General features: G+C 47.2%; 1 protein-coding gene across 1 annotated transcript; it reads left to right on the top strand.

Moving 5' to 3' along the window:
• Nucleotides 1-124: 124 nt before the first annotated feature.
• TGFB3 (transforming growth factor beta 3) lies at nucleotides 125-26,832 on the top strand. The gene is made up of 8 exons (XM_004371059.3): nucleotides 125-344; nucleotides 1,355-2,572; nucleotides 13,901-14,064; nucleotides 14,367-14,496; nucleotides 19,483-19,590; nucleotides 21,911-22,082; nucleotides 24,266-24,419; nucleotides 25,580-26,832. The coding sequence occupies exons 2-8, from the start codon at nucleotides 2,086-2,088 to the stop codon at nucleotides 25,736-25,738; spliced, it is 1,374 nt and encodes a 457-aa protein (XP_004371116.1). The 5' UTR covers nucleotides 125-344; nucleotides 1,355-2,085; the 3' UTR covers nucleotides 25,739-26,832.
• The last annotated feature ends 414 nt before the right edge of the window (nucleotides 26,833-27,246 follow it).

The following is a 27,246-nucleotide window of genomic DNA, read 5'->3' as shown; positions in this document are numbered from 1 at the left end:
GGGGTGGGGTGGGGTGGGGTGGGACGGTGGCGGGGGCAACACTGTATCCCAGGAAAGTGACCGGTTCAGAGGCAAGCCCTGGTTTGGGGGGCGGGGGGAAGCAATATGCCTGACCCTCCCTAATCTTCTCATGGGAAAAGACCTAGAAACTTAGGCTGAGAAGAGGAACGAATGAGGAGAAAAGCGTCCCCTCACCCATCTGGGAAATGGGCGCGGGCCAATTGCTGACTTTGCGTTGCTGGCGCAGCTCCCTGCGGAACCATCGGTGGGGAGGGCGCCTGCGAACATCTGGATGACATTTCTGCGGAGAGCCGCTCCAGAGCCGCGGCTCCGGGAAGGGAGAGGTGCACTTGTACGCACTTCTGGCCGAGAGGGAAGCTTATACCCCAAGGCCCGCGGGCCTTGTTTTTCTCTCCCTCTCCCCCAGCCCCTTCCCCGCCCCCACCCTCCCCGTCTTCCTGGCTCCCGACTGCGGAGCCACCTTCACTGGCGGCCTCGCCTCGCCAGAGGGCAGCCTCGGTCTTCCGGCAAACGCCACCATTTTTCACTGCCTCTGGAGCGTCTCCAAGCTTCAGCCAGCCGCCCGGCTCCAATCTTGTCAATGAAGAATCGGAGCCAGGATAGCCGCGGAGCTGAATCCCACCCCGCTGCCAGGCCGGGCGTCACGCCGCCCGCGGGTGGGCACGGCTGACTCCGCCAGGCCCCGCTCTCCCTCCTGACACTGCCCAGTGTCCGGTCTGGCACCGGGGCGGCCCGGGCCAGAGGGGCAGGGAGGGGAGGACAGACTGACAGCTGGCGAGAGGGCGCCGGAGTCTGGGGAGCAGGAGGGAGGGGATTCATCGGAGTAACTTTCCAGAAAAACAGTCAACGTGTAGCAGGAGTGACTCCCAAAGAGGAAAAAAAGTTCAGTTACCACCTCGAACGCGAGGACTCGCAAACTACTTTTCAAATGGGCTCGACTTTTTCTGTGCCTGTTTAAAACATTAAAATCGGGCAGCAAAAGAGGCTGCGTGCGCTGGTCCCTCCCTCCCCCATCCCAGGCCCGAGACGTCATGGGAGGGAGGTATAAAATTTCAGCACAGAGAAATAGAGAAAGCAGTGTGTGTGCTTGTGTGTGTGTGAGAGAGGGAACGAGGGAAAGGGAGAGAGGGAGAGAGAGAGAAGCAGGAGGGAGAGGGAGAAGCAGGAGGGAGAGAAAGGGAGGGAAGCAGACAGCCAAGTCCAAGAGAATGAGCGAGACAGAGGCAAGAGATAGGGGAAGAAGCCTGAGAAAGAAGGAATAACAGCTTCCCGGAACAGACGTACAGTGAACTGCCTTCTTTTTTATTTTTCTTTTCCTTTTTATTTTTTAAAGAGAAGCAGGGAAGAGAAGCAATGGCCGAGGGAGAAGACAAGCCGGGGTGCTGGTGACCCTGCGTCCAAGTGGATTATTGGGACTGCTCTCCAGGGGCCTGTCCTCCCTGCCTTCTAATTGCACATACCCCCACATCCCAGCCAATGAAGACCAGAGGCAGCGTGAACAAAGTCATTTAGAAAGCCCCCAGGAAGTGTAAACAAAAGAGAAAGCATGAATGGGGTGCCCGAGAGACAAGTGTGTCCTGCGCTGCCCCCACCTTTAGCTGGGCCAGCAGCTGCCCAGCCCCTCTCCCCACCTACTCATTGGTGATCTGACTTTTTTTTTTATTTTACTTTTTTTTCCTTTTCTTTTCCATCCTCCTTTCTTATTCTCCTTGAGGGTAAGGCAAGGATTTTGATTTGGGAACCCAGACATGGTCCTTCTGCTCCTTCTTTAAAATACCAGCTTTCTCCCCATCGTCAGGCTGCGTTTGGCAATATCAGATAACCGCTCTATTTATTTTTACCTAAGGAAAAACTCCAGCTCTCTTCCCACTCCCAGCTGCCTTGCCACCCCTCCCAGCCCTCTGCTTGCCCTCCACCTGGCCTGCTGGGAGTCAGAGCCCAGCAGAACCTGTTTAGACACATGGAGAAGAATCCCAGCGTTACAAGGCACACAGTCCGCTTCTTCGTCCTCAGGGTTGCCAGCGCTTCCTGGAAGTCCTGAAGCTCTCACAGTGCAGTGAGTTCATGCACCTTCTTGCCAAGCCTCAGTCTTCGGGATCTGGGGAGGCCGCCTGGTTTTCCTCCCTCCTTCTGCACGTCTGCTGGGGTCTGCTCCTCGCCAGGCGTCACCGCCCCCCAGCCTCTCTTCCGGGCTCGCACATGAAGATGCACTTGCAAAGGGCTCTGGTGGTCCTCGCCCTGCTGAACTTTGCCACGGTCAGCCTCTCTCTGTCCACTTGCACCACCTTGGACTTCGGCCACATCAAGAAGAAGAGGGTGGAAGCCATTAGGGGACAGATTTTGAGCAAGCTCAGGCTCACCAGCCCCCCTGAGCCATCGTTGATGACCCATGTCCCCTACCAGGTCCTGGCCCTTTACAACAGCACCCGGGAGCTGCTGGAGGAGATGCAGGGGGAAAAGGAGGAAGGCTGCACTCAGGAAAACACCGAGTCGGAATACTATGCCAAAGAAATCCATAAATTCGACATGATCCAGGGGCTGGCGGAGCACAGTAAGTCCCAATTTTTGCCGGGGTGTCTTCTCTGGAGGGTCTGATCTGGAGTGGAGAGCTCCACAGAGGGAGGCCTTGTGGTGGCCACACAGCAGGGTGCCCCAGGGTTTACCACCCCAGAGGCTCAAGAGGTGTGATGCGCAGTTGGGGCTGGGTAGGTGGATGGGGAGGGAGACAGAGCCATTCTGGTTAGAGCCGGGCGCTTCTGGAAGGCCAGGAGCCCTGGAGCCCAGCAGCCTGCTGAACTCACGTCACGTCCTTGACTGATTTTAATTTGGAATTGCATTGTGCTGCCCAGGGAAACATATGTGCTCTTGCACATGCAACCACATAGGTAACTGCAAGCATATGGGTGCCATAAAGGGGCAGGGCTGGCTCTCTTTCCAGCCCTTAGAGTCCTATGAGTCTGGAGACCTAGATCTCCTCTGCTTTTCACAACTCATTGTGGCACGTCTCTAATTCAGTTTTTCCAGTTCTCAGGAAGAGGAGTACAGTACCCACTGCCGTCGAGTCGATTCTGACTCATAGTGACCCTGTAGGACAGAGTAGAACTGCCCCATAGGGTTTCCAAGGCTGTAGTCTTTACAGAAGCTGACTGACACATCTTTCTCCATTAGAGTGGCTGGTGAAGCCCGGGCAAGACACAGCTTCTTGCTGTCTGGGCCCTTTGGCTTCCCCCACACCCAGGTCCTGTGTGCATGTGGGGAGGGCATACTCGTCTTGCTTTGTGCAGTAGACAGATTAATGTGTTCAGAATGGGCCTCTTCCAGGCCTGTGGACAGGGAAAGCAGGACTGTGGCTCTAGACGTGTGGATGAGAGCTGTTGGCCCTTTTGTGTCTGCATGAGCGGCGGGCGTGGGTGGGAGGTGTGGCTGTGGGTGCAGAGGGCATGTGTGTCTGGGAGTATGTCCTCCCAGGAGGCTGCCCTGTCTGTGCGGAGAAGCAGGGAGGCTTCTGGGTGAGACGTCTGTGTGTGTTTGTACACGTGTGGAAGTCATGTGTGTTTACTGAATGGGGATTTGAAAACCCCAATACAAGAGAGAGAAATTTGGCAGATGTTGAGAAACTGACAGCCCAGGAGTGAGGAATGTGAGCCACTCTGGGGCCAGGAACTCTGGGAGCGGCTCTGTTTGCTTTTCCTACCAGCAGGTGTCCTCGCCGCCCTGCCTACCTCAGCCCTGGCCCACCTGGGAGGTGGGCAGTGCTGGGGTTGGGGTGGGGAAGGGGAGGTAGCAGGCAGGGTTAGGGCGGTCAGATGGGCGAACAGCAGGCGTTGAAAGGAACCTGGCTGGAGAGAAGGAAGAGGAGTGGGTGGCTGATGGGTTGGACCAGGTCTGGCTGAAGGTGTGAAGGCCCCGTTAGGAGCTGGCCCACGCCAGGCGGAGGAGCCTGTGGTTACTGGCGAGAGGTTTCCACTTCTGTTTCCTGTGGCTGCCTGGAGGCCTTCCTTTGGATGTGGCTGCCTTGTGGGGTGGAGGCCGGGGGTGAGGCAGAGTGAGTGCTCCCTGCCTTAGGGTCCTCTGGGTAGGGTTGGCTCAGGGTCTGCCAGGGCCTATGGTTCCCAAAGGCACCTAGGAGCTGGATGGTTGGGCACCCACGTGACGGGAGATAGTGGGCATGAACGTCAGATGAGGGTGGAAAGCTGAGGCCAGCAGGAGAGGCCTGAGGAGAGTCCAAGGCAAGAGGAGGAGTCCCAGAAAGGAGGGGGTCTGAGTCAGAGGGCCCACTGCCTGGACCCTGAGCTGAGAATGAATGAGCCAGATGTATGCAAGGGCATGCAGGTGCAGGTGGACATGGATTGGGGGCAGACACTCGGTGGACAGCCGTGGGAAAAGCCAGGGCAGCACCCTGCAGATGCTGGCCATCTCCCAGGCTACAGCACCAGGACTTTGTAACTGCAGCAGGTATGGATGGCCCTGCGGCCATGGGGCAGCGGCCAGGCCGAGGACAAACATAACACAGTGAGCAGGATGCTGTGCGGGATGTCACGGAGGGGCCAGCACTGAGGGGTCAACACCCAATGGGACACAGGCGATGCCACAGAGGCTCACAGGTGCAGACAGGAAGCAGACCCAGACTCTCTGCAGCTGTTGGAGGTGACACGGGAGGCTGAGCAGACACGGGCCCGGGCCTGCCCTGCAGCTGGTCAGGTGCTGAGCCAGCCCTGGAGAGGCAGGCTTACAAGGCACACTAATTATAAAGAAGGCATTGGGCAGACGTAGATGCCCAGCAGATGCTGCTCGGGAGTTGATTGCCATCATCAGAGCATGAGGGAAGCCTGTCCTTAACGTGTTAGGGTGAGTAGGAGTGGCATTGGGCCTGGCTGGGGCACAGAGAGGGTCTCCGTGGCAGAGCTTCTGCAGGGGAGATGATGAGGCCACGTTCTCATCCACATTTCATCACTCTCAACGACAGACATTCAAAGGAAAGTGACAGTAGAAACTGGGACCAGGAGACAGGGGTCTTTCTGGAGAGAGAAAGTACAGGAAAGGATAATTTTCAGAGGGCAGGAGAAAGGGCACCAAGGTGAGAGCAAAGACAACAAGGACCAGCCTCTGGCTCTGCTGTGTCATATGTTGTTGTTGCCGCCGTCAAGTTATGGCTCCCCCACACACATCAGAACGAAATGCTGCTGAGTCCTGTGCCAACCCCATGATTGGTTGAGGATCGGACCGTTGTGATCCACAGGGTTTTCACTGGCTGATTTTCAGAAGTAGATAGTCAGGCCTTTCTTCCTAGTCTGTCTTAGTCTGGAAGCTCCACTGAAACCTGTTCTGCATCATAGCAACACACAAGCCTCCACTGACAGACGGATGGTGCCTGCACATGAGGTACATTGGCTGGGAATTGAACCCAGGTCTCCTGCATGGAAGGCGAGAATTCTACCACTGACACACCAATGCCCCCTACCTGTCATATAGGGACCTTTGTTTCTCTATTTTACAAATGAGGAGACTGAGATATGTTTCAGTTAAGTCATTTTCCCAAACAGAGCAAGGTCGCTACCTAAACATACGGCATGCAAGACTCATGCTATTAAGCACTAACATATATGTAAAATGTAAATTTCAAGTCCTACCTTTAACCTTTAGGCTCCAGTAGGACTTTGATTCACAACATAAATGAATCACATGTTGGACCAAGTGGGAAGGGACAGGAGCTCTTACCTTAGTAACCCAGGTGGCAGATTGCACAGGGATAACTGGATTTGTTCTTTCTTAGCTCTGCCTATCTTTGTCTGGGAGATTCATACTGCTAAAATTTCTCCCTAATTCAATTAAAGGGATTTCTTTATCAATATAATGAAGTCTCCAGCAGATTAAGCAACTATCAAAAAAACCAAACCAGCTGCCCTCGAGTCTACTCCAACTCATGGCAACCCCATGTGTGTCACAGTAGAACTGTACGCCATAGGATTTTCAATGGCTGAGTTTTTTTGTTTTTTGTTTTATAGAGACCAAAGTTTATTAGTTGTTACCAGGGCAAGAGGGAAGGGGAAAAGGGGGGGTTAATGGTAATAGAAAAATCACATCGATTAAGGGTAAGGTTGCACAGCTGATTATTGTAAGTGCTGTAAGTAAGTTGTACACCTGTAAAAAGTTGAATCAGCAGAAGTTGTGTGATAGATATATTTACAACAATGACCAAAAAGAAAAAAAAGAGAAGCTGCTGAGGTTGCTTATGTACAACCACACCTCATGGGATTTGGTTCCTTGGTTTGGAGGTTTAGGGTCATGGTTTTATGGGACATTCCAGTTAATTGGCCTAATAACATGTTTAGTGCTTCTGTTCTATCTCCTAGTTTGTTGTGTAGTGCCTGGGATCTTAAAAGCTTGCAAGTGGCCATCCAAGGCACAACAGTTGGTCTCTATTCACCAATAGGAGGAGGATATGGAATGTGTGACTAATGACCTTCGTGAACAACTACCTCCTTTGCCATGAGACCAAAAGAACTGGATAGTGCCCAGCTACCATTACTGAACATTTTGATCAAAGAATCCATAGAAGAATCCTAACCAAAAGAGGAGAAAAGAATTTAAAATTATCATGGACTCTAGACTTCTTGGAGCCATGGAGGGTGGATGAACCCCTGGAACTATTGCCTTGAGATAATCTTTAAACCTTAAACCAAAAATACCCCTGAAGTCATCTTAAAACTGAACGACAGTTTAACTAGTAAAAGAAAGTCTGCCTTGAGTATTATGCTCTTTTAAGAGCTGTCTATATGGGATCAACAGAAAGATTAGGTAGGAAACTTGGGGGGCAGTGAATTTAAGTTAATGGGGGAGGAAAAACTCAGAAAAGGAGGTTGAGAATGGTTGCACAACTCAAAGAATGTAATCAGTGTCACTAAATGGTACATGTAGAAACTGTTGAATTGGTGTATCTTTTGCTGAGTATATTCTCAACAACAACTAAATAAAATTTAAAAAAAAAAAAGAATAAAAGGCAAAAGAGATGTGTCCGTATTCTTGAGCTTCTACGATAGTCATCTTAATCAAAGAACTCTCTGATTTTTAGGGAGAAGGGAGAAAATAGGGGTTAGATTGCATAGCTTGAGTTAGGGTAATGAGGGGTCTCACTAGTGCCTATAGGACCTAAGGATATTACATACTGAGCAACTCTTGACTCTGGTCTCAAATTTGCCATTTCTGAAAAGATGATCAGCTACGAGTTGACTATGATCCCTACTTACTTGTATGAAATACAGGTCTTCACACTTATTCATCTCTTGTCTCTGGTTCTTGATTATTGCTTGACTAAAAAGTATTGTAGATCCTAAGAAGGGACTTCAGTTATGTTAAAGTCATCTAGAAGACTACACTCAGCAAGTAGACTTTATTTTCTTCATATAATGTCTTTCTTTTCTTTTTTTTTTATTGTACTTTAGATGAAAGTTTACAGAGCAAACAAGTTTCTCATTAAACAATTAATACACATATTGTTTTGTGACATTGGTTGCCAACCCCACGACATGTCAACACTCCCCCCTTCGCAGCCTTGGGTTCCCCATTACCAGCTTTCCTGTCTCCTCCTGCCTTCTCGTCCTTGCCCCTGGGCTGGTGTGCCCACTTAGTCTCATTTTGTTTTATGGGGCTGTCTCATCTTAAGCTGAAGAGTGAACCACAGGAGTAACTTCGTTACTGACCTATAAGAGTGTCCAGGGGCCATACTCTTGGAGTTTCTCCAGTCTCTCTCAGACCAGTAGGTCTTTTTTTTTTTCCTTTCTTTTTTTGTGAGTTAGAGTTTTGTTCTATGTTTTTCTCCAGCTCTGTCCAGGACCTTCTATTGTGATCCTGTCAGGGCAGTCAGTGGTGGTAGCCAGGTACCATCTACTTGTGCTGGACTCTGGTGGAGGCTGTGGTAGTTGTGGTCCATTAGTTGTTTGGACTAATCTTTCCCTTGTGTCTTTAGTTTTCTTCTTTCTCCAGACAGGGTGAGACCAGTGGAATATCTTAGATGGCCGCTCACAAGCTTTTAAGACCCCAGACGATACTCACCAAAGTAGAGTGTAGAACATTTTCTTTATAAACTATGCTATGCTAGTTAAGCTAGATGCTCGCCGAGACGGTCCCCACCGCCCTCAGCCCAGTAATTTGGTCTCTCAGGGAGTTAGCATGTGTCTATGGAGCTTCCATGACATTGCCTTGTACAAGCTGTGCTGGCTTGCCTAGTATTATGTACTGTCTTACCCTTCACCAAAGCTACCACCTATCTATTTAGTGTTTTTCCCTCCCACATTTCCCTTCCCTCCTAACCATCAAAGATTGTTTCTTTTTGAGTGTAAACCTTTTCATGAGTTTTTAAGTAGAGGTCTCATACAATATTTGTCCTTTTGTGATTGACTTATTTCATTAGCGTAATGCCCTCCAGATTCATCCATGTTGTGAGATGCTTTGCAGATTCATCATTGTTCTTTATTGTTGAGTAATATTCTATTGTGTGTATGCACCATAGTTTGTTTATCCATTCATCTGTTGATGGGCATCTAGGTTGTTTCCATCTTTGAACAATGCTGCAGTGAATATGGGTGTGCATATGTCTATTCATGTGTTGCTCTTATTTCTCTAGAATATATTCCTAGGAGTGGGATTGCTGGATCATATAGTATTTCTATTTCAATGGCTGAGTTTTTGGAAGTAGATCGCCAAGTCTTTCTTCCAAGGCACCACTGGGTGGATTTGAACCTCCAACCTTTTGGTTAGCAACCAAGCACGTGAACCATTTGCACCACTCAGGGACTCATAAGCAACTGTACCAAAAAACCAAACCAAATCCGTTGCTGTGGAGTCGATTCCAACTCATAGCAACCCTATAGGACAAAATAGAACTGCCCCATAGAGTTTCCAAGGGACGGCCAGTGGATTTGAACTACCGACCTTTCAGTTAGCAGCCGAGCTTTTAACCACTGTGCCACCAGAGCTCCACATAAGCAACTGTAGCTGTGTGAAATTGAACAAGTCACCTCTCTGAGCCTCACTCAGTTTCCTCATCTGTAAAGTCAGAGATAATCTCTAAACTCCCTTTCAGCTGAAAGAATTTTATGATTACATCTGGGATGATTCAACACAGTTTTGCTGGGGAGGAAGGGCCCAGCCTTGCAATCCCTTTTATAATTCTCCAGGATTTCCCTAAGGGGATGTGAGGAGAGGCTTCTCTGACCCATGTGGTGGGGAAGGGCACAGCTTTTTCAGTCCCTTTGTCATCCCTGTTATCAAGACATCAGTGTATGTAGGCGTTTGTTTTATCTTCTGGCTTGCGATTATCTGTGTCTGGCAGGAGACTCCTGTTGTTTTCAGCAAAGGGCAAAACTAAAACAACCACAAACCCAGAGCTCCCGAGCAAACAGAAAACTGTAAGCCTTTCTCTTCTGGCTGCTGAACTCAGTTTACTCATTCTGGAAATTAAAGAACTTTCCTATTGAAAGGGCTCATTTGCCCTGAGCCCCAATGCCTGCCACACACTAGGTAAGTGTTTTTCCAGGTGCAGTCTAGATGCTGTGTGGATGTAAAAAGTGCAGATTCCTAGGCCCTACCCATGCTTACATCTCTGGGGCTGCGGTCCTAGGTAATCTGTATTTTCAACTAGCTCCCCATTGATTTTTAAGCACGCTGAAACTTAAGACTCGGTGAACTAGGGCAAACCTTTCCTTCCAAAACCAAAACCCCTTGCCGTCAAGTTGATTCGACTCATAGTGATCCTATAGGACAGAGTAGAACTGCCCCGTGGAGTTTCCAAGGAGTGCCTGGTGCATTCGAACTGCTGACCTTTTGGTTAGCAGCAGAGCTCTTAAGGGGTTCAAACACAAGGCCTACAGAGGCCAGGGAGATGATGTAGATGATCTAGAATAAAAGCTCCAGAGGGAACACCGTGATGAACAGCAGGGGACAAGGCCTCTGGGTCATGAAGAGGATGGGGGTGGGGGTGGGACCTGGCACATAATGCCCCATTAAAAGAGGGCAGCCACTGCTCAGCTTCTGCCAGTTGTGGCATTCAGGGAGGTGGGTCCAACTTGACTAACCAGTTGCCACCAATTTGACCCCAGTTTATGGAGACTTCATGTGTATCAGAGTAGAACTGTGCTCCACAGGGTTTTCAGTGGTTGATTTTTTCTTAAGGAGCCAGGCCTTTCTTCCGAGGTGCCTCTGGGTGGACTTGAACTTCAAATCTTTTGGTAGCAGCCGACCCATTAACCATTTGCACCACCCAGGGACTCCCCAGCTTGACTAGATCTTATCATTTCCCAAGACAGCAAAAAATCTGGGTCTTTCTGTGAAATCTTTCAACTTTTAATGTGGGCTTAAAATGTTTATGGGCTTCTAATTCAAAATTTAAAAAAATAATGCATTGCCCAAACAACACGTCTAATATATTTAAAGGTTAACCCATTTAAAGGTTAAAAAGCAGTGGTTTCTCAAACTTCCAGAACATCTGGAAGCGATGGTATCTTTTGCAGAACATGATAAACTGTGGTTCTCAACCTTGGCTGCATATTAGAATCATCTGGAGATCTTAAAAAAAAACAAAAAAAATCTAGGGACCCACCCACTACAGTGTTGTCAGACTCTGGGGAGCGGGCCCAGGCATCATATGTACATCATAAGGTACAGCCAGGGTGGAGAAGCACTGCCACAATGATATATGTAGTCCTATCATTGGAACCGGAAGTAATTTTACTAGCTGAAATGATGTATATAAACAAAGGCACACCTAGGAGCCCAGGCGTCTGAGCACATTATAAAAGGCAACTGAATGAAACATGGTCTGCTGTTTCTGGTTTTTCCGTAAATATTCTGCACGAATGCTCTTTGCTTGCTTTCTCTCGCTAGACCTTACCTGCCGAAAAAAGCAAAATAGAAAAAAATGGCATCCGTCGATACATATTTTTCTGTACAATGGAAAAAGTTGATCATAATTTAATTTATACAGGCGGAACTCCTAGTCCTGCTCTGCAGAAGCATGGCTTAAGAACTACAAAATGACTGGGAGCTGGCCTTTATCTGAGGCACTGGGTTGGCATTCTAGGCCTGTTCCATGGAATCTTACTATAGTTTTTTTTGGTGAAACCATCCCTCTCCTAGATGATCCTGTCCAACTTCCAGAGTCTCAGCTTCAATTAGTGAGGTGATTCTGAAGACCTGACTTCAAATCTCACCTAATGACCTTGGGAAAGTGATTTAACTTGTCTACCTCTCGATTTTCTCGTTGGTAAAATGGTAGACTTGACTTATTCTCCTCAAGGGTTGTTAGAGGGGCAGATGAGTTAATGAAAGCTCTAAAATGTAAGGTGGCATTATTACATTTTGTTTATTTATTTAACACTCTGACTTCTTCCACAAGTGATTTAAAATGCCATAATTGTTTAACGGATTTAACTGTCAGGAAGATTACATTTACATTTTCTTTTCTCTCCTGGGCAATGCTTTTTTACTCATTAATAATTGTGTCTAGCTTTGCTTGCTAGTGTCAGCTCACTCACTGGGTGACTCTGGCCAAGGCTTCTCTGGGCCTCTGTTTCTTCACTGGAAGAGGGTTGTACTAGATGACCCCAGTGTCCACCCTAATTCTGACTATCAGCAATCTGTAGATCATGGTGATAAAAAATGACCCTTCCCACCTCTTTCCTGAAGTCCCCTAGGAACTCCCACCAAGAGGAGTACATTTTAGGGACAGATATTTGACCTATGGGCTGGAAGAAACCAAGGAGGGATGATCACATATGGTGTCCTGAAGACTCTTCGCTCGTCCGTATCCCCACCCACCCATCTCCTGGCTTCCCACTGGTTGACCTCTCTGACTCTCCTCATTGGCATGTGCCACCTCCCGTTCCCCCTCTTTTTAGAGCAAGACCCACACTGCATTCACATTCCCAGTTACTGGAGGTGCTATTATAACTGAAGCCACATTGATGACGGCTCCTCCAAGCCCCAAGTATATCAGCACCTGAGTGGCTTGTCAGTCCTAGCGCTCACCCCTGTCCAGAGGGTTCCACACTTGTAAACTGATAAATTAAATTGCTATCGCTGGTTCCTCGTTCTACTGCTATCTGAAATGGTTTGGAGGATAGTTGGCAGTATTTGTTCTTTCAAAGCCAGTTATTAATCAAGGCTTCATTAGCTGGTATTCATACATTTGTTTTCCTAACATCTGTTCCATTAATTTTCTAAGAACCAGTGTCAGGCCTACCAGATGGCGATTTCCAGAAACACTCACTCATCCTTTCCTAAAGATCAGTAGCGCATTTGCTTGTTTCCAGGCCTCTGATCCTTCCCGCCTTGTCCGTGACTTCCTCACCCAGCCCTCCGGGTGATTATGAACTCATTCCAGTAATGTCCATTATGTGTGGAATCTGGGTCTCTGAGCTTGGATTTCATGTTCTGGCTGTTGTTACCATTTGTGCAGAACGTTTTTCTCTGGGTGCTAATGCTGTTCGGACCTTCAGGATGTAAAGTGCATAGGAAGGAGCAGAGGAAAGACTGGATCTTGCTCTTTCTTGTTACCTGGCTCCAAGCACTAGGAACGAGCCCTTGGGCCTTCTGTCTGGCAGACAGGGTGAGGGGGCCAGGGAGGTGCTGTCAGGGAAAGAGACCCTTAAAGAGAAAGAGCCCAGTGGTGATGGGCCACCCTGGTCTGAAGAAATATCTGTGGGCTGGCCAGGCTTGGGATGTGGGCTCTTTGCCATATGAATGCTGCTTTGTTAGGTCTAAAACGCAATGTTGATTATGTTACTGTGCTGCTCAAAGACTTTCCATGGCTCCCTACTGTGAATGGGCTAAAACTAACCCCTCAGTCTGACATTTCAGCCTCCCCACAGGCGGACCGGAGTCTAACATTTTGACTTCTTCTCACCTGGCTCCAGCCTCCTGCTTCCAGTTCCTCTTACCCACTTGCATTTCTTTCCCTCCCAGCCTTGGCTTCAAACTGTCCCTCAAACCCTATCCTCCTGTGGGGCCCAGAGCAAATTTTGCCTCTTCCACAAAGTCTTCCCTGCTCTCACCCCCCTCTGATCTCCTGAGCAAGTCCTAGGCTTCTCTGAAGGCTTCCAACTCTTGCCCTCTGGGACTATTATTTGGGTCCATATAGTAATAACCTCTTCTGGGTATTAATTATCTTGCCAGCAGGAGCTGTGTCAATTCATTTTTGCTTCCCAGTGTTTATCACTATGCGTGGCCCATAGTATTTGCTCAGTATATGTTGGATAAATGAATGAATGCATAAATGAACAAATGTATGGATGAATCAACTAGCTACAGTGTGATTAAACTACTGGGAGAATTGCTGATATCTTCTGAGAATCTGTAGTTTCTAAACGAGTAAGAGCAACCAGGAGTCCCTGTGTGGTGCAGACGGTTAACACGCTTGGCTGCTAACTGAAAGGCTGCAGGGTCAAGTCCACCCAGAGGTGCCTCAGAAGAATGGCCTGGTGATCTTCCAGAAAACCAGCCATTGAAAACCCTATGGAGCACAGTTCTACTGTGACACATATGGGGCCACCATGAGTTGGAATCTACTCAATGGCAACTGTTTTTTGTTTTTTAAGAACAGCCAGGTTGGAGAGTTGGGCCAGAGCTGGATGTCAGGGCAGTGGAGGAGAAGGCAAATACATTTGCCTACCCAGGCTTTAAGGCCACATCCTGGGGCTCACTGCTCCTGGTTCAGGCTTGTGTTTGAGTCCTGGGCCACCCTGAATCTTCCTATCGCCCCCTTTAGGTCAGAAGAAGGAAGGTCACAGGTGGGGCCTTGGCCACATGGCCATAGTGTCTGTTGGCAGGACACTGCCACATGGGTCTCATACATGCTAAGCCTCTCCTGCTGCTTATCTCCTAGATGAGCTGGCCGTCTGTCCCAAAGGAATCACCTCCAAGGTTTTCCGCTTCAACGTATCCTCAGTGGAGAAAAATAGAACCAACTTGTTCCGAGCAGAATTCCGGGTCCTGCGGGTGCCCAACCCCAACTCCAAACGCAATGAGCAGAGGATTGAGCTCTTCCAGGTAAGCCCCCACCCAGAACAAAAACTGCACAGAAAGGAAAGCTGGCTCCTTCGCCATATCAGGCCACTGTTCCACACACAGTTTGGCAGACCCGGGTTTGAATCCTGGGTTTTCTGAGTCTTACTTTCTGTATCTGTATCTGCTATTAAGAGGATTAAAAGAGCTAGCTAAGATGTTCAAAGGACATGGCAGTCAAAACTCTGGGTGTCCTTTTGGTCCCCTCACCTGTTCTCCTGCATTTGGCATATCCTGTGCTACTTTGTCATGGCCTCGGGAACTTAAGTCCTTTCTTTGCCCTGTAGATTCTTCGGCCAGATGAGCACATCGCCAAACAGCGCTATATTGGTGGCAAGAATCTGCCCACACGGGGGACCCCCGAGTGGTTGTCTTTTGATGTCACTGACACTGTGCGTGAGTGGCTCCTGCGAAGAGGTAGGTTGACTCTTAGGATGTGCACTTTGGAAGGTCCCTTGGTCCTTCATGAAACAGAAGGAGGAGGACAGGACTAGGGGTGTCACAAGATCTGGGTTCAAAGCCTAGTTTTGCTCCTGACTTTTTGTGTAATCTTCATTCATTCACTTAACTCACTCAGCTCATATGTATTAAATGCTCACTGTAAACCAGGCCTTGGGGATTCGGCAGTGAACAAAACAGGCAAGGTCCCAGATCTCATGAGGCTTTTGTTCTGGTGGGAGAGGCACATAATAAACAACTAAACAAACTGATAAATAAGAATTTCAGACAGTGACAAGTACTATGAAAAATAGAAAAGAGAGCAATGTGATAATGACTGGGTGGGATCCAGCATTAGATGGTTGGCCCAAGGAAGGCCTCTCTGGAGGAGGAATTTGTATGCTGAGATCTTACTGATGAGAAGGAGCTAGCCCGTGAAGGTCAGGAGAAAGGATGTTCTAAGCAAAGGAAACAGCGAGGCCCAGGCCTTCGGGTGGGAACAAGCTCGATTTGTTCCAGCAGCAGCAAACAGACTGATGTGGCTGGAGCTAGTGAGGTGGGGGGAGAATAGTATGAACTGGGGTCAGCTGGGGCCATATGATTTAGGACCTGTAAGTCTATGGTAAGGGGGCAGTGGTGGTTCAGTAGTAGATTTCTTGCCTTCCATGTGGAGGATCGGGTTCGATTCCTGGCCAGTGCACCTCATGGACAGCCACCAGCCATCTGTCAGTGGAGGTTTGTGTGTTACTGTCATGCTGAACAGGTTTCAGAGGCACTTCCACACTAAGACAGACTAATAAGAAAGGCCTGATGATCAATTTCCAAAACTCAGCCAATGAAAACTCCATGGATCACAGCAATCCAATCAGTGACTGATCATGGGGATGGCACAAGACCAAGCAGCATTTTGTTCCGTTGTGCATGCGGTTGCCATGAGTCAGGGGCTAACTCAGTGGCGGCAACAAGAACAACAAGGCCATGATAAGGATTTAGGACTTTGTCCAAGTGTGAGGAGAAGTCCTGGGAGGGTTATAAGCAGGGCTGAGAGTAGGGAGTGTGGGGATTTGGTTTCCATCTTTAAAAGTCCCCTTTGGCTGCCATGAGGTCAAGGAAGAAGCACGGAAACCAATTAGGGGCCATTGCAGCTGCCCAGCAGAGAGCAATGGGGCCTAGGCTAGGGCAGAAGCAGTGGAGATGGAGATTATAGATGGATGAGTTATATATTTTGGAGGCAGAGCCAATAGGACAGGCCGATTAGATAATGGGGTGTGAGGAAACAAGGAGAGTCTAGGATGACTTCTAAGTTTTTAGACTGAGTAGCTGGGTGGTATCACTTATTGGAATAGGGGAGACCGGGAGAAAAAGAACAGATTTGGGGGCAGGCTCTATTTTGGCCCATAAAGTTTGAAAGGCCTATTAGTCTTCCAAGTCCTGGCGGAATGGTTAAAACGCTTGGCTGCTAAACAGAAGGTTGATGGTTCGAACCCACCAGCTGCTCTACAGGAGAAAGATGTGGCAGTCTGCTTCTGTAAAGATTACAGCCTTGGAAACCCAATGGGACAGCTCTTCTCTGTCCTATAGGGTCGCTATGAGTTGGAATTGACTCGATGGCAAGGGGATTAGTCAGCCAAGTAGAGCTATTCACAAGCATATCAGACTTTACACATCCAAAACATCTCAACCACTCACTCTGTTTCTTCACCTGGCAAATAAGGTAATGGTTCCTCTCCTGCATGGCTCCCAAAGCTATTGCGCATAAGGCAAAAGCTTAGGAGAATCCACAAGGACCTGCCGACAGCAACACTGTTGGGAATTCTGATTCAAATGGCACTCTGCCTAGAGTCCGACATGGCTACAGAAAGGAGAAGCTGGGGAAATGAATCGCTTAGCTTCCCTGTCTGATTTTGATCAGCTCCACCTGGATTTCTTTGAAGCTCTGGGCACTTGAAGGAACTCTTATTTTCACAGCTGCAAGACTCAATGAGAAGTTTGCATTGAGAATGATTTCCATCCTCCTTGAGACATCAAAAAGATAATTTCATAATAAAACCTATGGGTCCCCCACCCACCATCCCCACCACTGCCAATTCTGAAGTTAGACCTTCACTGGAACCTTCAGTTCCCACTCAGGCAGATGCCGCCCACCCTTCCCACAGAGGAATCCTAGCACAAAGTTTTATAAATCCAGAGCTCATGAGTTCTTCAGAGTTTATGCCCCAAACAAGGCAGGAAATAGACTCCAAATAGAGTATCGGTGGTGTGGATTGATGAAGAACTGAGTCACACAAATGGTCATGGATTCATTCAACAAACATCTGAGGGCCTACTGGGCACCAGGCATGCAGGCTGCTTTCCAGGTCCCAGAGCTACTTGGAGCTTTCTTCAAGCTTAGGGGCCTGTGTCCTTAGACCTTGAGGCTATTGCTCAGACAATCTGCTACTTCTTAGTATGCAGAGCCAGACTTCCCGTAGCAGGCTGGGCAGGGAACACACCCAGCATCATGGCTAAGCATAGGTTGGATACCAGGAAAACACAACCATTTTGCATCTCAGTGAATGTGTGCACACCTTCCTTGGCAGTGTCTATTCACCCCTCTTTGTTTCTCCTCATCTCTAACAAGAGTGTGGGCTCTGGCAACAAGCTGCCTGTATTTGAAGCCTGGCTCTACTACTTACTGGTTGGTTACCTTGGGCAAACTATTTCTCTAAGCCTCAGTAGTCTCATCTGTAAAATGGAGGATTTTTTTTACAGAAAAACACCCAAACCTGTTACCGTTGAGTTGATTCTTACTCATAGTGACCCTATAGGACAGAGTAGAACTGCCCCATAGGGTTTCCAAGGAGCAGCTGGTGGATTCGAACATCTGACCTCTTGGTTAGCAGCCAAGCTCTTGACCATTGTGCCACCAGGGTAGGATTATTATAGAGATTAAATGAGTTACTGCATATAAAGTGCAATGTTTGATATGTAGTCATGCTGAACAAATGTTGGTGATTGTTATCATTATTCTCTGAGCCCTCTACCTAGGTGGAGCCTGTTGGACAAGCCAGACCATCTCACACTTACCACCTGTACCCTAACCCTAACTCTCCTAAGTCATGTGTCTGCACCTTGACTCTCTAACTCACAGAATCAGAATTTTCCCACTCCAGGTCTCTCCCAGCCTACCTTGAACCCTTTTGGGTAACAGGAAGTACATTATGTTGTTAGGTAGTCCATTTCAACTACTCCAGCTTCTTCTTCCAGCTGCCTTGAACCAGGAAGAGGACACATTCTCATGCCTGCCTCTCTATTCAGGTCTTTCTTTCTAGCTGAGACTCAGCTGCCTTGTTATATTGGTCTCCTCCACCAGAGCCAACCTTCTGGAGCAGAAATCTTCAAGTTCAGCAGGTTATCAATGTGTCCTAGAGGCTGCCCTGACTCAGCATGGAAAAATCTGGTTGGGCTCTGGAGTTTATGAAAGGATTGAGCTGATTTTTAGCCACTAGGACTGGGACATCCAGGCCTTCTAACAGTAACTGGAATCTCTGGACTTGGGCCATTCTGCCCATGAGAAGGATGCTGACTCAGCCTGGACTCTTGGAGTTTTCCCTGATGGCACCAGATTTTAGGAGGGCTCCTGGTTGGCCCCAAGGCCAGATGTTCATTCAGAACTAGGGTGGCCTCAGGGAGCAGTAAATGGATCAGCTCACTGAGATGCTGGCCCTGAACCCAGAGGGGTCCATCCCCTATGACCTCTCCTATATCTGACCACAGCTGGCTGCTGCCCACAAATCAAGAGAGCTCCCCTACTTGAGTCTTACCAGAACTGACCTGATTTTCCCCGCACCAAACTACTTGATTCAGTTCAAACTTTTCAGTTACTACTGATTCTTCCTTTTTTTTTTTTTTTTTGCCATTTCACCCATTCCCTTTTACCAGTTTTGCTACTTCCCTGATGTTGGTTGCCAAAAGACCTGATCCTACAACTAATAGGAGAAAAGGGCAGATCTGGCCTTCTTGCACCGGAATGTCAGTCACCATATCCTGGCACCTCCAGGCTTCCTCATGTCTGTTCTCTCTGAGCTTATGTCATCTGGACCCTTGCCCATGGCCCCATGTCACCTCCTCTGTCCTGCTCTCTAATTTCACAAATGTCTTCCAGAGCTGTTGTCTTCCCTCAGTGAGCCATCCACATTTCCAGCTTCCCATTATGGGGAACAAGGGTTCCCAAAGAAGAAGTCTTCAAGTAATTTTTATTTCAGTATATCTTTGCTCCTTAAGGAAAATAAGGCTAAGTGTTACCAGGATTTTCATCTTATCTCTTCCATTTTCTCTCTGTCTACCATCATAACCATGGTAGAAATGCTGGCATCTTCCAAATAGATTGATTCAGCTTCTTGTTTGCAGGTGACCTTGCTTCTAGCAATGATTCTTGACTTTTCATCCTATTGCTCAGGCTATGCCACCTTCCATCTTGTGGCCTCTTGAATCAAGGCAAGACCACCACCTCTCTGCTCCATAGTTCTTCAGTTACCCCTTTTCCCTGGTCTCCTCCAGGTCCTCTGCCTCTTGTCTTCATCCTTCTTCAGTAGGTTGGCTTAAATATCTCCTCTCTCAACAAACACCTAGGTGGTATGACTGTTTTTTTTTTCTTCCTGTATCCTTATTCTTTCCCCCCTAAGTAGATAGGTGACAGTTTTCTCCTAATTCTGTCCTTTGAAAACACATGACTATTATAATTTTTCATGATATTGTTTAGGTCTTCATTTCATTGTCCATAATGTAAAAGAAATTCATGGAATGTGGCAATGTGTGCGTGAGGGTCCACTCTGAGCTGTGGAGGCACTTTCTGTCTCCTGTGACCCTTAATATAACACAGTTCCTGTGGAAGGAGAGGCCCTGGACCAACCTTGCATGGGTGATGGGCACACTCTGCCATCACACAAAGTGGTTTTCTCACCAACTCTGTGTCTTATTTTGCAGAATCCAACTTAGGTCTGGAAATCAGCATTCATTGTCCATGTCACACCTTTCAGCCCAATGGGGATATCCTGGAAAATATTCATGAGGTGATGGAAATCAAATTCAAAGGTAACAAAATGCATGTGTGGGGTATTGGTGGGTGGGGAGTTAATGAGGCAGAACAGGAGACGCTTACTAGACAGATGCAAAGAAAAGGAAGCAAGTGCCTTCAAAGAGATGACCAATTATTTTGTGCTTGAGTAATTCTGCTTCACCTCCAAAAGCAATGAATGTGAAGTTCAGCTTATAGATATAGACAACACATTAACATCTGGAAGACAATGTGATGTTGGGAAGAATGAAATCCAGTAGGCCTAGGCTTGAATCTAGCCCTGCTCTGTGGTCTTAAAATGGGGATGACGGTACCTTTTTCAAAGGGTTGTTGTGCAAATTAAATGAGATAAAACTATAAAACACAGCGCCAGGAAAACTCTTCCCTTCTCTTGTTGTTAGGTGCCTTCCAGTCGGTTCTGACTCAGAGCGACCCTATGTACAACAGAACAAAACACTGCCTGGTCCTGCACCATCCTCACACTCGTTGCTATGTTTAAGTCCATTGTTATAGCCCCTGTGCTCCCCAGTTGTATTTTGAGTACCTTCCAATCTGAGGGGCTCATCTTCTGGCACTGTATCCGACAATGTGTTGCTGCCATTCAAGGTTTTCACTGGCCAATTTTTTCAGAAGTAGACCACCAGGTCCTTCTTGCTAGTCTGTCTTAGTCTGTAAGCTCCGCTAAAACCTGTCCACCATGGGTGACCCTGCTGGTATTTGAAATACTGGTGGCATAGTTTCCAGTATCACAGCAACACGCAAGCCACCTCATTATAACAGAGTGCCCTAACTACTGAGTTTTAGATGTTGCAGGGTCCACTTGATCCTTGCCCAGGGACTTATCTGGGTTTGGAAGAATGCTTTGTGCCTAGGAGTGCCATGGTGTTTGTGTTGAGATGGCTAAGAGGCGCTTCTGTTTTGTCAGTATGTTTCTAAGGAACTCAGCCTAGACAGTCTCTGGATTTCAGGGAAATTTTTTCCATTCATATTCCCATTGTGAGTAACTGAGGCTCATCTGAGGTTAGGAAGTTTGTCCAAGGCTGCACAGGCTTGTCTTGACAAAGGTGCAGACCTCACTTGGCTCTCTACCCTGGGCAATTCTCTTAACCTTCATGGGCTCTATTTCAGAGTCTATTTTTCTAAAAGCCAAGGATTTGACATCCTAATCACAGACCCTCGGAGCTCAGAAGACCTTTGGAATCCTTACCTACAAGCCAGGTTAGGACGAAACTCTTCCACTTCAGTGAGTACTTACCTCGTTCATAAAGATTTTCAGAAAACAGAATTTGAGGTCCAGGTCTCCCATTTATCTTACAGACCTAGTGCCCCTTCCTGAGGTCCAAGTCCCTCCTCTAACTATGTAAATTAGAATTCTCATGCTCCTGTCCTTATTGGAGATGAACAATAGCTGGTGGTTGTCCTTCCCAAAAGAAGTCCTGGTGGCACAGTGATTAAGCAGCTTGGCTACTAACCAAAAGGTCGGTGGTTAGAACCCACCAGCTGCTCTGTGGGAGAAAGATGTGGCTGTCTGCTTCTGAAAAGATTTACAGCCTTGGAAGCCCTATGGGGCAGTTCTACTCTGTCCTATAGGGTCACTATGAGTCAGAATTCGACTCGACAGCTGTGGGTTTGGTTTTTGGTTTTGGTCCTTCACAAAGTATATCCCCATTTAGTTGAGACTCTAAGTCAGTCTTTAGTCTTCATTCTTTTCCTTTTCAGATGAAATAGCAGTTTTCTTTGCAGAGCTTGTTGGCTGTTTATCATACACTTCGTTATCTCATCTGAGTTTTATAGTGGTAACATCTTTAAAACTATAAGTGCAATGCGAATGTTAACAATTCCTCAAAGTTTTGTTCACCTGGCTGCCATTCAAGCTAAATTAAATTGTTAACACCTTAAGCTGTAGATAGGCCTTCTGTACTATCTTGACCAATTCTGATTATAAGAGGAAACTCACACCCCAGGATTCTAAGTCTGGAACCTAAACTGACAACCCAAAGGTGTGTGTAGGTACCCACCTATGCTTCATGGATCCATGAAAATTCCTAGGAAGCATCTCAGGAAGGGCTTTCTGCCCTTTGGAAGAGTCAGGCACAGGGATCTTGAGGGGATCATAACATGAGCATCTGGAAGTGGCATCCTTGTAATGATAATTGAGTTCGGGTTCCTCCATCTGGTTTTCCCCTGCCTGCAGCTAGACATTAGAATGGAGCTGCACTTGCCTTCCACCCCTTTCCTGGGCGGTGATGGGGATGGAAGAGAAAGCAGCCTCCAAGGACTCCTCATCCACCCTGCTTTCCTGAGGAAGGAGATTTTCTCCTTTCTTCCCTTCTGCAGGTGTGGACAATGAAGATGATCATGGCCGTGGAGACTTGGGGCGCCTCAAGAAGCAGAAGGATCACCACAACCCTCATCTAATCCTCATGATGATTCCCCCACACCGGCTCGACAACCCAGGCCAGGGAGGGCAGAGGAAGAAGCGGGCCCTGGACACCAATTACTGCTTCCGGTGAGACTGGGCCCACATGGGAGCCATGAACTCCAGAAACAGTATCTACTACATGCCTACTGGGGGTCAGTGCTAAACTGAGCATCCTTGATGTTATTTGCAAATATCTCCAGGAAAGAACATTTAAAATCTCTTACAAATCTCTGTTTTCTGAGTACCCAGCTGTTTTCCTGCAGCCCAGCTCTGTAAGGGCCTGGATGAAATAAATGAGAAAAACTCTATAAGGAGGAGAGCGTTGCTAAAATAGTTTGGATTGGCGCGGTTTGGCTGAAGCCTCTCTGTGGTTTTCATGTTTTAAAAAGTACTTGTAGGGTGTGTTTGTGTGTGTTGGGGGAGATTAATGCAGGGATTTCCATTAAAGAAGTGCTGAGTTCCCTATGAAGGGTGCAAGGATGCTGCTGGATGAGGGAAAACAGGACAGTCTCCATTTGCAGGGAGAATTTGAGCTAGAGAAATAAACTAATTCACAAAAACTGCGTAGTAGCTGGATAAAGATAAAGGAGATACAGCTTCTGCCCTTATTTAGAGAACAGTTTAACTGTCACTTATAAAGGAGGGGGGATAAAGTGCATATATCTTACTAAAAAGTAGAAAATGACCACATCCATGAGAAGGTTAAGGATCAAGTGCTTTCAGAATTTGAGCACAGAGTTCATCAATGGACACGGGAAAGGCTTTAGAAGGCTGTCGAATTTGAGCTGAGCCTTCAGGGATGAGTGGGGCTTGGACATGTAGGAATATGGGAGGAGGGAGCACTTCAAGTGAAGGAAGGAGCATAAGTAGGCCAGGATGGAGATGGAGAGAATGAATTGGAAAATCCTTAGATTTGAAAAACATGTCATACGAAGAACGACTGAATGAATGAGGGCTGTTGAGCTTGGTGAACAGAAGGTATAGGAGAAGCAATGTAGTTCTCTCCAGTTGTCTGAAGGCTGTCATATAGATTTATTCTATGTCGCTCTTAATCAGGTAGGAGTGCTCTAGGCTGCAAGTAACAGTGGCTTAAACCATAGGGGATTTCTTGTCACAAGAAGCCTGTAGCAGTAGGCTCAGGGTTGGTCTGGCTGCTTAATTATGCCATTGAGAAAACAGGCCTTTTCTCTTTCCAGTCTACTATGCTGAGTATGTTATGTTGGCTTTTCAGCTTCTTACGGTCACAAGTGACTGCTTGAACTCCACGTATCTTGTCCATGTTCAAGACAGAAGAAAGGGGTATGGGAAGAGCCAGCAGCTCTCTTCTTCCATCTGTCACTTTTATAAAGAAACAAATACCTTTGCCAGAACTTACCCTCACCCCCTGCATATATCCCCTTATGTCTGATTGGTCATTATTGGGTCACATGACCATCCCTACCTGTAACGGAGGCCAGGAAAATGAGTATCTAGCTTTTCAGATTTTGGAGTGGGAAGCGGCAAGGGAGAAGGGGGTTAGAAATTGTGATTGGATAGATAACCAATAGTGTTTGCCATAGATTCTCCCTGGGAACCCACAAGAAGCCAGATTTTGACCAGCAGCTGCCTTTGGAAGTAACAAGTTCTAGGTTTCAGCAGATACTGAAGCAGAGGCTAGATGCCCATGTGGCAAGGTGTATTGTCAAATGGATTTCTGTAGGGAACAGAATTGAAGGGGTCTGATAGTCACATTTGGGCTGATCTGGGAATCATGATTCTAATAGAAAGATATGCTTTGTTTTGGTTAGATGGCTTCTAGACTTAGTCTAAGTAGTCATCTACTATTTTCTCAGATGAATGCGTTTAGAGTTCATTTCTGGTTAGGTGCCATTAGGAAGGTAATAATAAACCAACCTCACCAAAGCTGAGTTGGCTAGTAACGTTTAGTGCTTGGTTTCATGTGGATCACTTTACATCTTTTTTCTTTTTTTTTAATTCAGCCTTTTACAGGAGCTTTTACAGAAGCAGGTGGCCACTTTTGCCTCTTTTCTCTTTCTCATGCAGCATCTATAGCTACCTGTTATGTCCTTGGTATCCCAGTCTTCAACATAGGAACATGCCTTTATGGTTTCTTCAGCCCTGTCCACTTGAACCTGGGATTCCATTGATTAGAGCCACCTCTGCTAATGGCTGGGAAGGGCTCTGAGTACAAATATGAGGGTCATTTGTGAAGTTCTATGTATTGGTGGTTTCCTTTTAGGTTTATTTTCTATAAATGTTTTTCGTTGCAGCAACTTGGAGGAGAACTGCTGTGTGCGCGCTCTCTACATTGACTTCCGACAGGACCTGGGCTGGAAATGGGTCCATGAACCTAAGGGCTACTACGCCAACTTCTGCTCAGGCCCTTGCCCATACCTCCGCAGCGCAGACACAACCCACAGCACGGTACGGAGCAGGGCTCGTGCTATGTGGGGCACTGGGTCTCAGTCGACCAGGACACTGATTAGAAGAATGAATGGAGGACTGAGTGCTAAATGAATGAATGATGATCTGGAGTGAGGAAAAACCCTCTGGTCTTGGAACCCTGGCCCAACTCTACTTGGTCACCTTCTTCCCTTTAAAATTCCTTCTATAGTTTCAACCAGACTTTTTATTTGCTTTGTCTAAAGCTTTTGTACCATGGAAATTAATTAGCTATCATATGCCACCCCAGATGTAGCTATATGTCAGAGGTATGTGTACATGGTTGGCAAGGAATGTTGAGGTAGAAACGCTTCTACCATTAATTTAGGAAACTGGGTTAATTCTAGCTTCTTGAATTTAGAAAGTTATTCTGGAAGACAATAGAAAGCATATAAAAGCAGCTAATCTGAAACACTAGTGAGAAAGAGAGACAGACAAGGAGTGTCAGGCACTCTGAAACTAGCTTGTCTTTCCCTCAAGGGGAATAAAAAATAGGGCAATAGTTCGTGAAGCATGTTCCTTACAGCTCATTAGCAGTACACCCTGTCTGGGGCCCCACACTCTGGCACTTACTAAATGACCCAAGGCAATGTTTAGTGGGAACATTTCTCACCAAAGTGATCAGTTATAGCAAGGAAAACCAATATAGGAAGACCAATATAGAGCTGTTTTCTTAATAGCTAAGAGAATACCTGGATGGTGCAAATGGTTACGTGCTCAGCTACTAACCGAAAGGTTGGCGCCTCTGATCTACTTCTGAAAGATCACAGCCATGGAAAACCCTATGGAAGGTAGTTCTACTCTGACACACATGGGGTCACCATGAGTCGGAACTGACTCAACACAAACTGTTTTTTTTGGTTAAGAGAATTTTGTTACCAATTTAAGGTCCCCTGATAATTGTTACATGCTTAAACTTATAGCCCTCAAATAAGCGCAAATGTTCTGCATTTTGCCTTTGTGGGTAGACAGCCACTAGTCATTTACCCACCCCAAATGTGTTCCAACAGTTACTCTTAAATAGCACCAGTGACCATTCTACCACTTGCTCAGTCTCTGGAGCAGCCCCTGGAACTTGCAGAGTTCCTGGGTTCCAGGTGGGGCTTGGCTTTCCAACCTCTAAATGATGTCTCCCTTCCCAGGTGCTGGGACTGTACAACACCCTGAATCCTGAAGCATCTGCCTCACCTTGTTGTGTGCCCCAGGACCTGGAGCCCCTGACCATCCTGTACTATGTCGGGAGGACCCCCAAGGTGGAGCAGCTCTCCAACATGGTGGTCAAGTCCTGTAAGTGTAGCTGAGACGCCACCCGCGACAGAGAGAGAGGGAGAGAGAACTGCCACTGCCCGACTGCCCGCTCCTCGGGAAACACGAAAGCAACAGACCTCACCTGGCGGCCTGGAGCCCCTAATCTTCGGCTCCAGGCAAATGGCTGAGCTGGAGGTTCCCTTTTGGGACATTTCTCTTTCTTGTTGGCTCTGAGAATCACTGTGGTAAAGAAAGTGTGGGTTTGGTTAGGGGAAGGCCGAACTCTTCAGAACACACAGATTTTCTGTGATGCAGACAGAGGTGGTGGGAAGGAAAGTGGACTTGTTGTGCGGCACTGGGACTTGGGATATCCTAGGGAGTAGGAAGGGCAGAAAATGGCTGGGACAGGACAGACTTGAAGACACTTCTGATCCGAGGTCAGATTTGGTCATCACTGTACCACATCTGCTCTAGGGAATCTGGATTATGTTATACAAAGCAAGCATTCTTCTTCAGACAGGTTACCAGGACTAAGTCCTAGAGCTGTATCTCATACTACCTGGGATTAAGACAAACCTGTTCTTTTTGCAAATTGTCCTCTCTACATCAATCAGCATCATGGGTCATTACAGGGAGAAAATCCAGGTAATGTAGTTCTCGGGCCTTCTACTCTGTTGGGTCCTGTGGATATGCTGAACTCAGAAGCAGAGGGTGGGAATTAACCCTCTCCTGACTGCCCTCTGGGTCCCTCCTCTCGCCTTCTTCCTCAATTGTATTTCCCCTTGGACATTTGGCTAGACACCTTCCAGGTCAAGTTGCACATATTGGGATTGTGGGTCTGTGCAACCTCGGGGCATTATGGTCTCCTCCTCGTATCCCCCAAGACCCTGTGTTTATTTGGTGTCCCTGGAAGCAGGTGCTACATGTGAGGCATTTGGGGAAACTGCATGTGTGGCACACTGACTTGGCCCCAGATGCATAGACTGAGGTATAAAGACAAATAGAAATATTACTCTCAAAATCTCTGTATAAATAAATATTTTTGGGGAATCTTGAATCATTTCATCTTCTGGAAGATTGTTTCTAGAGCAGTAAAAGCCTTATTCTAAGGTAAAGTCTGACTCAGTAAATATCCTTAATTACCCTTTTCTTATTGTGGGTCCAGGTCTACTAATCAGAGAGAACTGGAATCTGAGCAGAGAATTTCTCAAACATTCAATACATTGCTTAGTGTGAATACCCTGGGAAGACTGGGATGACTTCTGCCATCTGGGAAGATTGCACTATTGCTCATGCTCCCTTCCTTCCGGCAGGGTATATTATTCTCCGACACACAGAAGCAGTTAATCAGATTTGCAAAATATATACAAATCTGGTAACTATGGGCATCATCTTTTGGTGGGAACTCTGGCATACGGACATGTGTTCGTTTATACCTTCACGATATCACCATTTTTAAAAATCTCATCCAACTCCCAAGTCAGTTGAGAACAGAGAAAATGTCTGTGGCAAATGGACTAAGAATATGAGGTTAATTCTGTTATTAGGTTAAACTTAAAAG

The sequence above is a fragment of the Trichechus manatus genome, unplaced genomic scaffold (assembly GCF_000243295.1).
Source record: "Trichechus manatus latirostris isolate Lorelei unplaced genomic scaffold, TriManLat1.0 scaffold00010, whole genome shotgun sequence".
Taxonomy (NCBI): Eukaryota; Metazoa; Chordata; class Mammalia; order Sirenia; family Trichechidae; genus Trichechus; species Trichechus manatus.
Note: the sequence above shows the minus strand (reverse complement) of the source record. Positions and strands in the feature narration are given on the sequence as shown.